Source organism: Populus alba, chromosome 16 (genome assembly GCF_005239225.2).
Source record: "Populus alba chromosome 16, ASM523922v2, whole genome shotgun sequence".
NCBI lineage: Eukaryota > Viridiplantae > Streptophyta > Magnoliopsida > Malpighiales > Salicaceae > Populus > Populus alba.
Window position 1 is genome coordinate 14,879,955 of NC_133299.1, and position 18,050 is coordinate 14,898,004.

The 18,050-nt window shown below is 31.3% G+C and overlaps 1 protein-coding gene across 1 annotated transcript; it reads right to left on the reverse strand.

Annotated features, from left to right (window-relative positions):
• Positions 1-10,539: 10,539 nt before the first annotated feature.
• On the reverse strand, positions 10,540-14,947 carry LOC118048756 (putative disease resistance protein RGA4). Its single transcript, XM_035058569.2, has 2 exons — positions 11,262-14,947; positions 10,540-10,839 (listed from the first exon to the last, which is right to left on the reverse strand). The coding sequence occupies exon 1, from the start codon at positions 14,792-14,794 to the stop codon at positions 11,279-11,281; it is 3,516 nt and encodes a 1,171-aa protein (XP_034914460.1). The 5' UTR covers positions 14,795-14,947; the 3' UTR covers positions 10,540-10,839; positions 11,262-11,278.
• Positions 14,948-18,050: the final 3,103 nt, after the last annotated feature.

Below are 18,050 nucleotides of genomic sequence, written 5' to 3' on the forward strand. Positions count from 1 at the left end.
TAAGAAATTTGGTGAGGGAAATTAGGAAGTCAATGTATACTGAGAGAGATCAAGCAGAAGACAATGTCATTTTTTGCAGTAGCTGGCTACCATGATAGTAGTACGGCCAGCTCAATAATAATTAATTATTGTATCTTTTAATAAGAAGGAAGCAGCAGCTTTCCTACCAAAATATCTATATTATAAGATATAGCAGGTTGCTTTTTAACCTTTAATTATATGCAAGTGCTGCCGTTTGCTTTCACTTTTGAATTTCTCAAGTCATTCACATTGAATGCAATTCTTATCCATTAAAGGGGTCAATATAGTCATTCCATTCACTTTCGAATTTGTCTTAATAAGTTACGAGGCTCGCTTTCACTTATTATGCTGTTAAAAGATTATTTCATCACTTCATGAGTTAATTAATTACTTAAGTGAACACTATAATTGTTTTTTAGTGTTTTAAAAATATTTTAAAAAATTAATTTTTTTATTTTAAGTAATGTTTTTTTTTAATGTTTTTAGATATTTTTAATATGCTGATATCAAATATAATTTTTAAAAAATAAAAATATATTATTTTAATATATTTTTAAATAAAAAATAAAGTAATACATACTCTTATAATTTCATGTGTACTGTGATGTTGAAAAAACATGTAATATCAAGTCCTGACATTGCAATAATTTAAATATATTTACTCATCACACAATAAAAGATTATTTTGCCATTTCATAACTTGACTAATTTTGTCACAGTAACAATAAAAAATTACCCGACAAGAAAAATATGATATATTTCATAGAGAAATATTATGATTACGAATCCATGCGTAATAGTAACATTACTGCGTGTCGTGGATCTTGAAAAAGCCACAGATCATGAATTGCAAGATTTGGATCTCAACGATTCAAATGCACGTTGACTCGGTATTGGTGACTCTGTCCATTTTTCAACCCACGGGGCATGGCCCACATGGGTGCATGATGGCCTTCTCGCCTACAAGATCATCAGCCGTCAGTTAACAGAGTATGTTGATATCAGTTGGATCTATTTCTGTTAACAGATGCAAGTATAATTGTCAACTTAATTATTAAGCATCATGGTTATTGACTAACCTCTCTGATTAAAAAGTATTATTAACTCGAAAAAGTGACTAAGATAATTTTCTTTTTTGAAAAGTAGTCTTTGAAAAATTATTTTTCAAACTTTTCTGTATTTGTTTGTCATTAAAAAAATTGATCAACGAAAAATATTTTCCTGTCAACGAAAAATAACTTTCCGGTTAACGAAAAAATACTTTTTCCGTCAATTTCAGTAAAAAAAAAATTTAGCTTGGTTTTCAAGAAAGTGTTTTTCCTTTAGTTGTGTTTGTTTTCCGGAAATTGGTTTCCGGGAAATCACTTTCCAAACTTTCTTGTGTTTGTTTGCCATTAGAAAAGTTGGTCAATGGAAAACACTTTCTAGTAAAAGGAAAAATTTGGCTTGGTTTTCAGGAAAGTATTTTCTTGAAAATTTTGAGGAGAAAAACACTTTCCGGAAGTTGTTGAAAAATTTAGAAATATTATTATTTGCTGATTATATCAAATTTGATCCTCAAATTTTTTTATTGTTATATATATATAATTAATATATATATATTTTTGTTTTGAATATTTATTTTTCAATTTCATCTCTTAAAATTTTATTTTTATATTAACTTTGGTTCTTATTTTATAGTTGCTATTTTGTTTTTTCCTTATCATTTTTTATTAAATTTTTTTTATCTATCAGATTTGGTTCTCATTTTTTTTATTGTTACTTATTTTATTTGAAATAATTTATGAAATGTTGATTATTATTATTTTAATTTCTTCTTTTTTTATTTTTTTTTAATTTTTTAGATTTGATCTCTATTATTTTGATTATTATTTATTTTATTTGAGATAATTTATGAAATTATATTATTTTTTTTCAATTTCATTCTCATTCAACTTATTAATTTGTAAATTTGTTCCTCATTATTTTAATAAACTTGAGAAAAATAAAATATCAATAAGTTATTTTTCAACTTATTTTCCATGATATAACCAAACGTTGGAAAGTGTTTTCTAATTTATTTTTTATTATACTACCAAATATTAAAAAATATTTTTTCAGAATTTACTTTTCTGAAATTTACTTTTTTTTAAAAAAAAACTATGTTTTAGCAAAGAAACGGGAGATTTGTTTGGTGCATTGGCCTCGGATTGGGGGGAAAAGGACAGCCTGGAAAAAAGTTAGAAGGAGCTTTGCTGGCAAGGGCACATGAGTTGCGATGTGGCCATGTGACATGTCAATCACGCCCATCGCATCTCGTTGTCCTAATTCAATAATATTACAGTCGCTTCATGGTTAAATATATGTATCTAGATAAACTATGTTGAGTTAATTTTATGGTTAAAGAACTGTGCTTATTTTTTTTTATTTAAAATATAAGATTAATATTTTTAAAAAATTATTAAGTTCACTTGAACACATCATGTTGATATTTTAAAAATGTTCAAGGTAAAACTTAATCTTGATTACCGTATAAATTATTTCAAGAACACCATTTATTTCAAGAATAGGTGTTTATACATAAAATCTACCCGTTATAATATCCAATAATCTATGCTCTGGGGTCGGAAAAAATGTTTATTTTTATACATAAACTCTTTTGCGACGCATGCTCAACTCCGAAACACGGAGTTCATTTCATCTTCTCGAACAGTTAAAAAAAACCTCCGGAACAAACTAAGATCGTAGCCTCATCGCTGTCGTATTTTGGTGTGGAAGGAGAGGTTGATTACGCCAGTAGCCAATATAATCAAGCGAAAGCTATTTTGATCATGTGACAGGATTCCACTTGGCTGCAGACATGCTTTTGCCTCTCCTGTTACATTTGACATTAGAGGATAAAAATCAGGTGGAGCTTCTGCTTTTTTAATGCAAGCTGTGTGGGTATGATTCCCTGTCACTTCTTGATCCAAGTTACATGGCTACATGAATTGCTGACAATTCAGCAGGGAAGAAATGATTTTCACGTGGAATCTATCTGTCTTTCAAGATTCATAGCTAGGCCTTGCTGTCTTGAACATTAATCTTCCTTCTTTTCTTGTTCCTTCAGATTTTGCCGGGGACTAACCAAGCAGTGCCTGTGTATTAAACACCATGAGGGCACATTGCAGATCACCGTCGAGCGGCACACACGGTCTAAAAACAGCAGCCAGTTAGAAGTCAAGGAAAAAAATCTCAACAGACAATTAGAAGCATCAGGTGGTCCGTTTTTAGCAGCTGCCTTCGAAACATCGATCTGTCCTGCCTGAAAAAATACCACAGGGAGCAGTGGATGACCTATCACGTGGTCCAATTTCTTGTATCAGAAGGCTAGCCTGAGCCCCACCCCTGCCACCGCCCTCCTTTGTTTTTTTTGTCGCAAGAAACACCTCACATGCCTCGCTCACATGGCGTCAGTGAAAGTAATTCTCTAGTTATAGCATGCTTTCAGTCCAAGCATGTGACTGCCTTTTTTATGGATTTTGTTGCAGTGCTTTACCATTTGTGTGGAGACTGTGTTCCTTTGCCAGATCAAGGATTAGGAACCAAATCCAGGAAGCCATTGGTCTCGGAATCTCAGATTATACTCCATTAATGCTTGTGATGTTGACATTATCAAATTAAATAGTTATGCATTAGTTTACAAGGTTGCTCTTAGTCTCTAATAATCGATTATAAAAAAGTAAAAAAATTATCAAGTGAATATTATTTGAAATTGTTATTAAATTTTACCTGAAAATAACTATTAAAAATTTTCAACACAATTATATGTTTAATTTGAATTTAAAATTAAATTATACATGATTATCACGACATGATTCAATGATCTAACAAGTTTAAAGATAGTTTAAATAACCACTAAAAAAAAATGGATTGACTTTTAAAAAAATAATTCAAGGTGGTTTTTTTTTAACATTGAAATGTTAAAATATTGAATTGATTTGGTTTAAACGACATAACATATCAAATTCATGATCTGAATAATGAATTTTGTTGGTATCAAGAACTTTGTTTTTTAAAAAATATTTTGATTTAATTTTATAATAATAAAAAAAACACTAATATCAAGTATAAAAATAAATATAATGTTGTTTACTTAATTATGCACTAATAAAATAAATTGCATCTCGCCTGCTGCAATAGTTTTTGAGCACCTTTAGTGTCCAAGAAATCAGATCCAAGCTTTACAGCCTCGTAAACCTTAGCTTCAACATGTTTTTACTATAAAAAAAAAAAAAAATAATAATAATAATAATAATTATAATAATAATAATAATCTTAATAATTTCTAAAGTCTTATTCCCAACAACAACACATGTTTTAATTAGCTTGAAAACTCAACATCAAATAAAAAATATATATAGTTTTAATTGGTTCCCCCCCCCCCCTCTTCATTTCTCAATGGTTCTCTCTTCTTTCTCAGTTTACAAGGACTTGAATGTAAAAAAAGGATATTTTGTGATTTGAAATGTTAACTTTTTTTTAACAAATAAGGACCAAAAATGTATAAAGAAATATCACTTCAACGATTCAAACAAAAATATGGTTTTTTTTCTTGTTAATTCCAATCATTTTTCTTTTAATTTTTCTAACCAAACTTGTGATTGCATTTCATAAATGTGATCCACGCTCTGTCACAAGTCAAACATTTTTATACATTATAAAGAAATTGTAAATGCATGCTTTTCTCAATGCATTTTTGTAGTTAAAAATTTTCTAAGTACAAATCAAAATGTTTATCCATGCATATAATAAAATAAATAGAAAAATCATGTGTATTAATAAATAAAAAAATATTTATTAACGACAACTAAAAATAAAAATTAAAAAATAAAGAAACAAGTATAGATCTAGATATTTAATATTACAAAAAAAATAAAATTACCTAATCGTGTTTGCTAAATTTTATTTATTAAAATAATTTTTATTCGATCAAATAATAATAAAAATAAAACACGCATATTAAATTAATTTAATAAAATATAAAAAAGATATTAAGTAAAGTTTCACATGTTAAAAATAACATTTAAAAAATAAACATTTTTGTTTTCAAAAATAAAATTCATCCATGCAAAAGATAAAAAAACACACACAAATTAATAAAAAAAATTCTTCAAAAATTAAATACACACAAATTAATTAAAAAAAGTTTATATTAAAAAAAGATTAAATAAAAAAAAAATAAAAAAAAATTATTCACAAGTGATATTAATTAAAACATAAATTTAAAAAATATATCAATTTAAAAAAAAAAATAGTATAAGTGTCGTGGCTTAACTTATTAAACATATAATTTGAATAATAAACTCAGCCTTATTAAATAAACTTTTTCTCTTTTATATATATATATATATATATATATTATATATATATAATCAAGAAAAATAAAAAACCCAAGGGCCTATGCCTAATGCCCTGGCCACTACAAGGAAAGCCTAGGTGTGTGGGTGAGTCTTCGAACTTAGACCCACATGCTTGAGATTGTTTAAAAAAAAAATTTAAAAGCAAACGAACTTGTTGTAACTCTTTGTTTTTTTTTAATAAAAGAATCTCTAATATTTTTTTAAATAAATTTCAAATTAATTTCCAAATTATCAATCTAATTTTATTAAAGAAATAGTTACAATTGATAAAATTCATGATTAGTTCAAAATCAATGTTGATGGGTTCGGGAGTCTATACACCCTTGATCACAGAATTCATGTCACAAAATATCCTAACATAAGTTATTCCATGATGAACAATGAAGCTCACTCTGGAATTTGGAGCTTAAACCAAGATCGTGGATTCAGATGTATTATGTGACCCATCACTCCACTAGATTATGGAAGGTGAGCTCCCTGAAAGCCCCACTGGCCCAAAAAGTTGACAACTCCTAACTTCAAATTGAATTTAGAGTGTTTACTAGTTACGTACACAAGATGCATAATGCCGCGGGTCAATTATTTTTTGTATTTAAAAAAAAAATCAAGATCTAAAAGTGCTAGGTTTTTTTTTGCAAAAGTTATACCCAGAATCTTATGTTTGATTGCAACACCTGACTCAAGAGTAATATTTATAATATTAATAATAACATTAAACTTGGGTTAACCCTTAGCATAAAAATATCTGGACTGCAATACCAGACTCAATAGCATTGGACGTGGGTCTGGCTGCAAGGTCGTATCATAAAGTGTGATAATTAAATAAATTAGTTAAAAAGAAAAAAAAACTAATGAAGAAAAAGAAAAAAAAATATGACTTAATTGGGTTAACCCTTCAAACCAAATTAACCTGACATACCTTGAATTCGCATCGTGAAAGTTTGATAATTAAAAAGAAAAAAACAAATTAATGGGTTAACCCAGAATTAACTGGGCTAACTCGTCAAACCAGGTTAACCTGTCAAACCCGAAATCCATGTCATGAAAGTTTAATAACTAAATAGAAAAAAATTTAACATTAATAATTTAAATTAAATAAAAAAATTAATTAAAAAAAAAAAAACAAAAGCCATCAGCCTTTTCAATGTGGACTGCACTATGCAGTCCACAGTCAAAGACATAAAAACAAAAGGAAAAAACTAAAGGTATCAGCAGAGAACTATTTAGAAAAAAAATTCATATTAATAAACTAAATTAATTAAATAAAATTAATTAAAAATAAAAAATAAAATAAAAAAACTAAATAGAAAGAAATTTAACATTAACAAACCAAACTAAACGAAAAAAATAATTAAAAAGAAAAAAAAGCAAACAAAAAAAAATTTCAGGTTAACTCGTCAAACCAAGTTAACCCCTTAAACCCGGGATCTGTGTCATGAATTTCTGATAACTAAATAAAAAAAAAAGTGAACATTAACAAATTGAACTAAACAAAAAAAAATTAATTAAAAAGAAAAAAAAATAAAAATTTCGGGCTAACTCGTCAAACCATGTTAACCCGTTAAACCCAAGATCTGTGTCATGAAAGTCTGATAATTAAATAAAAAAAAATTTAACATTAACAAACTAAATTAAACAAAAAAATTTTATGAAAATAAAAATAAAAAAAATTGACTGGTCAACCCAGAATTAACTGGGTTCACCCGTGAAACCAGGTTAACCTGTGAAACTCGGGATACATATCATGAAAGTCTAATAACTAAATAGAAAAAAATTTAGCATTAAAAAAACTAAACTAAACAAACAAAATTAATTAAAAAGAATAAAAAGCAAAAAAAAAAAAATTCTCGGTTAACTTGTCAAATCAGGTTAACCTGTTTAAATCCGGAAAACATATTATGAAAGTCTGATAACTAAATAAAAAAATTTAACATTAATAAACTAAATTAAACAAAAAAATTTTGTTAAAAGAAAAAAAAAAGAAAGAAGCAAAAAAAAATCCCAAAGACATAAAAAAATAGCTAAAAAAAAAATAATACAACTTAAAAAAAAAAAAAACCAAACCACCTAAAGAATTAGTGTTAAAGGAGTCAATGTTTTACTGTGGACTGCAGTAAAACTAGTGCAGTCCACAGTAAAACACTGATTTCTTTTAGTTATTGTTATAATACAAGAAAATGGCAAATATAAAATCAGATTTGATACTTGATCTCAATAATGTTAACGTTTGGAACACATTGTTGATGAAACTTTGAAAACAGGGAGGTATTTATATATAATTCAAAACTTTGGCAAATCAGAATTGTTGGATGGGCAAATCAAGTCAAATAAATTTATGTTCCTTCCAAGAATCAACTAGACTATACTAGTTGATATGCTATAAAGCAGGCCTTTTATAAGAGGGCAGGACTAATGCTCAGTTGCTACTGTTTCGTTGTTAGCAAGACCTGCATTGGATGGTCTTGTGATATTTGTTCCTGAAAGATCCAGGAAGACATTGCAAATGTTCCTTATACAGGACATCAGTTTTATATTCATAGTCCATGCAATCGTCATTGTACGTTCATTCTAGCAGTTTCTTCAGGCGATCAACAATTTATCATAGCTTTTTCCACTATATTCCCTTATTTACAATTCTATAGACATGGAGGAGATCATGAGGGCGATTGGATTTTCATTGACTATGCTATTGAGTGGAAATTGTGCACCTGGATTGAACACGCAGCTGTTTTCAAGGATAAAAGTATATGTTGTAACCGGAGATGCAAGAATTGGGATATTGAATCTGCTAGATTCTCAACCTCGTGTAAGAATGCTGGAAGTACATGGAGGCGATCAGGCCCCTGGTTGCTTGTTCCTGTATTCATTGAATTTAGTTGCTTCAGATGAACAATATTTTTTCATGGTTCTATATATGAAACGACATTTACTAATTACATTTTACTGAACAACTCTCAGAAGACGGCTGGCCTCCTCAGGTTCTATCCGCGAGTTTGTGGAATCAGAACAGTATGATCCGTTTAAAGACATGCTATAGGTTTAAGAAGTTTGGTGAGGGAAATTAGGAAATCAATTGTATACTGAGAGATCTCTCTCTTAGTGGAAGCAACTTTATCAAATAAGAAATTAGGAAATCAATGGTATATTGAGAGAGAGATCTCTTAGTGGAAGACTAGCTATTAAAGTTATTGCAGTTAGCAAGCATCTTTATGTTTTTTTACTCCAAAGAAATAAAACAGAGGTGCAAATCCCTTGCGCTTTCTTTGTCCTGTATGCAATGATTACTCTCATGGAAACCACCATGCAAACTTTATGCCACTTTCTGCTTTATTTATTCACACTAACTATCCAACGAGTTCAGCTTTAAATCCTCGGGTCTAATGAATTAATGAAGATAAAAACTCCAAAGAAAATCACTTCCTTGTTAGAGAGGGCTCTGACATTGCTTCGCATCTGGCACACTGTAACTTGCAGATCCGTTTGGCTTTTGCACTTGTACCAAGATGAAATCTTTAATCTAACAGAATTGATACTGGAAGATGTAGTCTCTGTGTGATCTCTCGTTTTCCTTGTAGTTTTTTGTATTTCACCACATGAATTCTAGCTAGTTGGTTTAACAGACCCTGACTATGCTTTTACTCTCTGCTTTTGGCAAAGAAGTGGACTCATCAGCTTGTGATAAATATCTGGATCTCGCGATGTATTAAAGCAAGGTGTTCCAAGTAGTCAGGAGAGCATGGATACAAGTTCGATCAATCTGGTCCACTGAAATTAATTTTGCTAAAAATAAATTGCAGAGAGATGCTTTCCTTTGGTCATTAGCTTGCTTGGAATGGAAGAAATGCCAGATTTCCCAGTATTCAAAGTTCCAGTACTTCTGTTTTTGGTTGCTCAAAATACTCTGGTACGGATATTGTCCAATCGATTTTTTATAAATTAAAAAGAAAAGAGATTAACTTCAATTCTTTGATTTATTTAAGAAATAAAACCATTACAAACCAAATAATATTATTCCTGCATGCATCACATTGTTACACAACCATTTGTAGAAGATACACAGGAAGCCATAGCTAACTTGGAGATAGAAAGCGCACCTAGCAAGTGTGAATTCTTTTCCAGCTATCCAAACACTAGTTGATCGACGGTAGCTGGCTGCATCTTCCACGAACCACTACTGTCAATTTGTCATGCCAAGGCTAAGAAAATTCCACAGAAGCCTCTGTCGGCATGGTATTTGGTTTTTAAAATAAACTGTGTCTAAAGAAGCACTAAGATTAACTCTTCTTTCTTCTATAACTCTTCTCTTCTACTGTTTTTTTTTTTTTTTTTTTTCTATTTAAACTTTTACAAAATTAGTTGTGAAATATTTTAAAGACGAAATGAAGTGTGTTTTGGAATATGATGAGATACGTTGAACATTAAGCTTTTTCTCAATCTTACTCGTTATGGTATCAGAGCTCCAATCTTATTCTTCTCTCATCTCACCGTTTTTTTTTTCTTTCTTTCTTCTCTTTTCCTCCAAGCTTCCAATGCCTGTCAACACCACCATCCTTAACAAAAATGAATCTCACAGCACATTGATCACCATCAATGTAGAGCCCAAACACCAGTAAAAACTTACCTCCAACAACTATCTAGCCTGGAAACTTCAATTCCAGACTCTCTTCATAGGATATGATCTCAATGGATCACATCCTTGTCCAGCAACAACTATACCAGGAACAGCTACACCTAACCCAGCACACACACTGTGGATCCGACAGGATCAATTACTTCTCAATGCCATCCGTGGTTCTCTTTCACCCACAATCATGTCGTTCATTGCTCAACCACAAACATCAAAGGAAGCATGGACAATATTAGCTAATACATATGCTAAACCATCACAAAAGTATGTAAAAGTCATTTCAAACAAATCACAAAAGGCAGAACATTCTTCTGTTCTTGACAATTCGACACATTTTTTTCTGAGGATTAGGTGAATATGGTTCAGTCGATTCCATAAGTATGTCAAGCTACCATTAATTTTTATTTTTTTTTAACAGTAACGAAAATCATTGATTTAGGAAAGGGCAAAGCCCAGATAACAAATGACATCCACACTTACAAGGATTTTAGTCCCTGAAATATACATAACTTCATAAAAATTGAATTCTCAAATGTTAAGAAAGAAATACAATACAAAATAGTTGACGATACATTACATTACATTCAGGTAAGAATTCACATCCATGCCCATATATATTAAAGCACTACTATCTTTGTGATATGCTGCCAGCTGCATTCATTTTCTTGCTTTCTGACAAATATACTTATTATTTTTGTGATAAGCTGCCAGCTTCGTCCATTTTCTTGATTTCTGACGAGTATATTTATCTGCGAAAGACAACAGAAAACTAATCCATGGCTTTCTTCAGTCTTGGAGGTTCTACTACATCTACAATTGTTTAAAAAGCCAATTTGTTATTAGTCTTGGAAACAGAAACAATACTAAACTACAAAATGCAGAATGGTATCATTGAATATACAAAGGGAAAATGCAGAATGGTATCATTGAATATACAAAGGGAATTAAAAAAGAGAGAGAGAGAGAGACTGCTTCGTAGTTTCTGCACTGTTCACAAGATGAGCTGTGCTATCCATTTTCAAGTAATACAGGAAAGCATGCATGATAAGTAGTGGATATAAACTTTGAATGTACATTAAGTATACTCAATGAATGCGATTATTATATTAGTGGAACCAATTATTATTATATTTTCAAGAATTTAGCAGCCTTAAAAATTAAAACATTTTTAATCATCATAAAAATGTTTGATTAAACTATTTTATTCATAAAAAATTAAAATCTCAACTTACTTGCACACGTGTACCCTCTATACTATATCGATTGTTGGGATATGAGAAATCTTGGGCCACTCAGAGCCGTTCTCCTTTCTACAATTTTCTGAGAGATGCGGACATCCCCCCAAAACCCGCAATCCCTTCAGTTTGGAGAGGCGTTGAATGGCTGTTGAGCTTGGCAGATACTTGAGATTCTTACAATTATCAATCCCAAGATATCGAAGAGAAGAAAGGTTGGCCAACCAATCTGGCAAAGCTTTCTCAAATCCCTCTCCCCTGAAATCACATATTTCCAATCTCTCAAGGGCAGTGAGGTGTTGAAGTTGATGCGGTACACTCTTCAGGTTATCCCATCCATATATCTCCAGTCTTTCAAGGGATCCACACAAGTTGAGGTGTTGAAATGAGTTTAAAACTCCTATAGGAAAAGCCTCCAGCTCCTCTGAGAAACCACCGATGGCCAATTCCTTCAGTTGGGTGAGGCCGCCTAAGCAATCATCGTCTGGGAAATTACTCAAACTCCGACACCCACTGATTTCTAAATAAACAAGAGAAGGCAATTGTCGTAAACCATGCCAATCAATACTGCTGATCTTATCACAACCTCTAATCTCTAATCTTCGAAGCGAAGACAATTCTTGTAAATCACTAATATGGATAAGCTCCCTGCAATCCCATATGTACAATTCCTCTAGAGATGCGCAACATTGCAGTCCACTCGGAAGAGCTCCTAATTTCAAATTATACATCGACAATATCTTCAAAGAATATTTCAATTCTTGAAAATCACCGGGGATGGAGATCAACTCAGGGCAGCCATCTATATCCAATTTCACCAGAGCTGTGCAGTGTTGTACGCTTGGAATGGATGCCAGCTTTGGACAACCCTCTATGCTCAACAATTGAAGAGACGTGAAGCCATGAAATTCACCAGACAAATATCTCAGTTCCTCACATCCTACAATTTCAAATTCTATAAGAGATGAAAGACCACATACCGGAATGCTTCTCAACTTGCCACACCACTCAATGCTCAACTTTTCAAGACAAGGAAATACTTGATCACCTTCTCCACACGGTACCATCCATTCTTCAAGACCATTCATACCCAATAGTCTGAGTTCTTTTAGTGCTGGAAAAAGTACTTCTGTGCTGCCACTGCTACTATAGAACTCATTGCCTATACATTTCACATTAGGCATTCCACTCATTTCTAGAATCTCAAGGCGAGAAAAACATCCAAGTATTGGGAGTTGTTTGCAGTTGCTGCAATCTTTCAATCTCAGCACCATCAGATTATTGAGCTGCAACATAGACATCCATGATGGGAACTTTTCACCACAGTAACCCTCAATTGTTAAGCTTCTTATGTCTGGGTGAGGCTGGAGAGCATCCAGCACATCCTCGATGTTAACACTGCTGTTACCTTCATCACTCCATTTAAACACCAATTTGTTCATTCTTTTTTCACGCAGTTTTGCCTTCTCGGCATCTTCTCTGTCTCTCACTCGCTCAAGACACCATATCTCCAATTCTCCTCTTAGCTTATTCAAACATCTCAGCTCTTCAATTTTATGATCTGGACCCACAACAAAGATTGGCAACGTTTGTAGACGTGTTAAGAAGCTCACATCAGCTGGCACTAGGTTTTTATCATCAAAATGAAGGTGTCTCAAGCTGACTAAATTTCTCATTTTCTTGGGAAGCTTTTGAAGCCAAAAACAATCAGTGAATCTTAATGTTTCCAAATGGTAGAGCTTTGGGATGGATTCTGGTAATGCTTTGATATTGGTATGGGAGACATCAAGATATCTCAAATGTCTTAGCTTGCAAATTGAATCTGGTAATTCTGTGATATTAGACCGTTGCAATTTGAGAGTTCTCAAGCTTTTGAATTTCCTAGGCCGATTCAATACATCAACCATTGAGAAAACAGTACGCAACTTTCTAGCATCAACCGCTTGAAATGTTGATTCAACATCCCCACAAGAAATGAGATTGAGATGAAGAACATGAGATGCACCATCAACAGTCGAACCCGGCTCTGGATTTAACGTTTCTGCTTTTGAGACCTGTAATGCAAGATCATGCACAAGATCATGCATCTTGCAACTTGTTACCATCCCATACTCATTCCTTTCAACATCTTGAAAAAGGGAATTTGCAAGCAAGTCGTTGAAATACTTGTTGCCCATGTCTTCCATCCTCTGATTTGATAGCCCAAGAAAACCTTCACCCATCCAAAGTTGAATTAGCTCTTCCCTTTCAATTTCAAAATCTTTAGGAAAAATGGAACAGTATGCAAAACATTTTTTCAGTGATGGAGATGACAGGTGATCAAAACTGAATCTCAATATATCCAAAGCTTCATTTCCATCGGTGGAATGCCAAAATCTATTGCTTAGAATTGACTCCCACTCCTTTGTCTCCTTTTGCCGCAGTGTTCCTCCCAAAACATTAGCAAGCAATGGAAGCCCTCCGCATTTCTTTGCAATCTCTTTTCCAGTAGATTCCGAGTCTGCAGCTAATGGTGCTCCGCCACCCCCACTCACTTTTTGGTTGATAATGGACCAACATTCATCATCTAATAGTTTTTCTGGCTCGAGCTGAATCCCAGGAGAAGTCTCCATCATGCTTGCTACTTCCTTAATGCGGGTTGTAACAACAACAGCATTCCCATTTTTGCTTTTAATTTTTAACAACCCATCCTTCAAACCATTCCATTTATTACGATTACGATTCCACACATCATCGAGAACAAGAAGAAATGTTTTATCTTCCAGCTGTTTCTTAAGGTTTTGAAGAATTGCATCAATATTCTCCAACGCCCCCGTAGTTTTATCTATCGTTTGCAACATTTCTCGTAAAATCTTCACTTCATCAAAATGATTAGAAACACAAACCCATATTGTTTCATCAAAAAGCTTTCTTTCCTTGACTTCTTTATAAACATTCTTTGCTATAGTAGTCTTTCCGAGGCCAGCCATCCCCACTATAGGAACAACCGAAAGGACATGTTGGGATTCGGTCAGCCATTCCACAACTTTAGAGACATCATCCTCCCTTCCTACTACAACTGCTGAGGTGTCAGCTGAGCTGTCAAGGAAGGAATCTGTCTGCCGAGGTGGATCTCGCCTAACTTCAGGGCGATTTGCCAATCCAAGATCACCGCCAAGTTTCAGGATTTCATCTAAGGCTCCATGGATCCTCTTGACTTTATGACCCATTTTCCAACGGAACACAATAGGGTTGTGGAATGAAACAAAATCACATACCTTTCCCTTCTGTTCATAATCAAACTCGTCTAGAACATCTTCAGCATCATGAGCTAAATCTTGAAGCTTATCCAGCCAACGCTTCACACCATCTTCTGTCGCTGGCCTTGTTGCTGCATCTCGCAACACAGCTTGAATCATGGTCAAAGAATCTACGAGGTTTTGCAGCTGTCCATTCAGTCCCCAAGCAAGTCCGATCCCTTCAGCAGCTATGGAAATCATCCTTCGCAAAGACTCCTCCACGGCAAACGTAAGAAGAAGCTCTGCGGCCATATTGTCTAGTTTTTGTTGGGGAAATCAAAGAAGAAATATTGAGTTGGGGAAAGAGAGAAGTGTGCTGTGAAATATTAAAGAGAAAATGAAGTGTGTTTTGGAATGGTGATCAGATACATTCAACTTTAAAACAGAGGCCAGTTGGCATTAATTGATTGCAGGTGGCAGCATCTTCCACGAACCACTACTGTCAAATTTGTAATGCCAATGCTAAGAAAATGACCTTTCACAACCATATATTATAATGAATTTAAACAAATGAATTTATAATGAATGGAAAAAAAAATAATGAATTTATAATGAATGGAAAAAAAACTAAATGTCCAATATATTATAATGAATTTCACAACCATATATACCTAAATTATAATGAAAAAAAAACTATTACTAAATATAAATATTTAAAAATTAAAAAAAAAATATTAAACACGAAAGGAGAGAAGTATGGTGTGAAATATTAAAGATTATGGGTAAAGATTATTTTATGAAATATTTTTTATTTGAAAATATATTAAAATAAAATTTATTTTTATTTTCTATCTTTTATTATTGGATTTTAAATGTTTTTTGTCTAGGAATTCTTGCTAGTACTCTAATTGTAGTAATTTTGGGTACAACCTTATCATTTGGTGAATAAAACAATTAAAGCTTTCAATCAAAAATATTATATAAAGATGTACATATTAGTAAAAAATAATTATTATTTATGTGAAAATCAAGTAAAAACTATATTATATTTAAACAAAAATACCAAATTGGAATTTGAGAGATAGATGTTAATATAAATATCTGATCTTGAAATATAAGCTATAGACTCAATTATATTTAATAATTTTGATTTTTTGTTACTAATATTTTATTTAATAAAAAGATAATTAAAAAAAACTCTTAGCAAAGCATTGTTCCATCCCAAAATAAAAAATAAAAAAAACAATAAATAGGGCTACATACACAGAATGCCTTTCAATATTAGAAAAAATAATGTTAAAACTTTATTGACAAACTAAGTAAAAAATTAAATCATATTACATTAAAAGAAAAAACATCATAAAAATTGATAAAAAAAAATACCAGTAAAAAATCAATAGAAGCCCAACATTAAGAATAAGAAAAAAGGAGAAGAAGATCAATTAGAAAAAAGCTCGCTGCATGACTGGGCTAATTAATTTTTTTTTCTATTTTTGTAAAATGGCGGATGACTTATTGTTTGTACATATTGGTTTTTTTTTTTTTTTAAAAAAAAAAAGGTAGGTGACGCATGGCCTACTTTTCCTTAGATTCCAATCATAGTTGTACCTAAAAAATTAAGGTTTGAATTTTTTTTACCTAGAAATCTATTCTTTCAACTAATTTAACCCAAAATACACTTAAAGACACCGCCATACATCCAAAATACACGCCAGACACCATCATACACTTAAATAACCTAAAACATTGCCTGAAAATCCAAAGTCAACCCTAAATTCAAAGGCTTTAAGACCTCAACTCTATAATTTTCAGGCAAAATAAAGAACAAAAAACACCTATATAAAACATTTCTAATTAAAAGGAACGTGTTGAAACCAAAATCAACCCTTTCATGGTTGAAATAATTGTCAGCCAAGATTTTCTTCTCTTTCCTCTATCAAAATTTGACCATTTTCTCTCCTCTCTCGAATTAGGGATCTAAAACTAAGAAAAAATAAAGTTTTGGATTAAAATTGTATTTTTGATAATTTTAGGGATTGAATATTTATAACTTGAAAAGCAAGAGGACCAAAATGAACTTTTCATGCTATTTTTTAAATTACCATTCATTTTATCCACTTCTTTTAATTTGGATATGTTTAGGCTATGTTTGTTTCTCAGAATTCACTTTCCGTGAAACCACTTTCCAAACTTTCTTGTGTTTGTTTGCCATTAGAAAAATTGATCAACGAAAAACACTTTCTAATCAAGAAAAATTTAGCTTAGTTTTCAGGAAAGTGTTTTCTTGAAAAAATTTGGACGGAAAATACTTTCCGGAAGTTGTGAAAAATTTAGAAATATCATATTATTTGTTGATTATATCAAATTTGGTCCTCAAACTTTTAATTGCTATATATATAGATATATTTTATTTTGAATATTTATTTTTCAATTTCATCTCTTAAATTTAATTTTTATATTAACTTTGATCCTCATTTTTATAATTATTATTTGCTTTTCCCTTATCATTTTTTTATTAAAATTTTTTATCTATCAAATTTGGTCCTCATTCTTTTAATTGTTACTTATTTTATTTGAAATAATTTATGAAATGTTAATTATTATTATTTTAATTTCTTCATCTTTTATTTTTTATTTTTATTTTGTAGATTTGATCTCTATTATTTTGATTATTATTTATTTTATTTGAGATAATTTATGTAATTATATATTTTTTTTCAATTTCATTCTCATTTTGACTTTTTAATTTGTAAGATTTGTTCCTTATTATTTTAATAAACTTAGAGAAAAATAAAACATTAATAACTTATTTTCCAGCTCATTTTCCATGACATAAACCAAACACTGAAAAATATTTTCTAACTTATTTTTCGATTACACTACCAAATATCAGAAAATAATTCACTTTTCTGAAATTTGCTTTCGTGGAATTTACTTTAAAAAAAAAAACTACTTTCCAACAAACAAACTGGACCTAAAGTAATTGTGTTTTAATTTAGCGCCTAATGATGCTATAGGTTAAAAAGAAAATTTATGACAAAAGAAGGTGAAACAAATTAACATAGCGAGTCTACATTAAAATGCAAGCGCATGAATAGTGTTTTGGTTTTGCCATAACGTATTGAATTTCCTATAATATTTAGTGGAAATGATGTTATTGCAATTCTTCAAATATTGTTTTTCATATGTATATGCTCTTCATCTTTTTATCTAAATTTTATGGTGAACAATAATACTTTTAGAAAACTCTCTGAGTTTGTATTTCTTTGACACGTTTTAGGAGGATGAATGATAATAATTTATCAGGGACGTTGTACCTGCGTTCTTCAGTAAACGAACACAGGTTCAGAATATCTGAATATCTGTACCTTCTAGCCTTGCTTCCTTGACAACACTAAGTGATTAGTAAGCAAACAGACTATCTGAATTCTGTTTTTATACATATGTAATATGTTTATGATACCATGCTTTCATGCTCTATGATACTTGAAGGAGGATCAGTGACTTAAAAGGAAGAGGGTCTTCTCACCCACCACTGAGTAATATGGAATCCATAAAAGCATTGTGA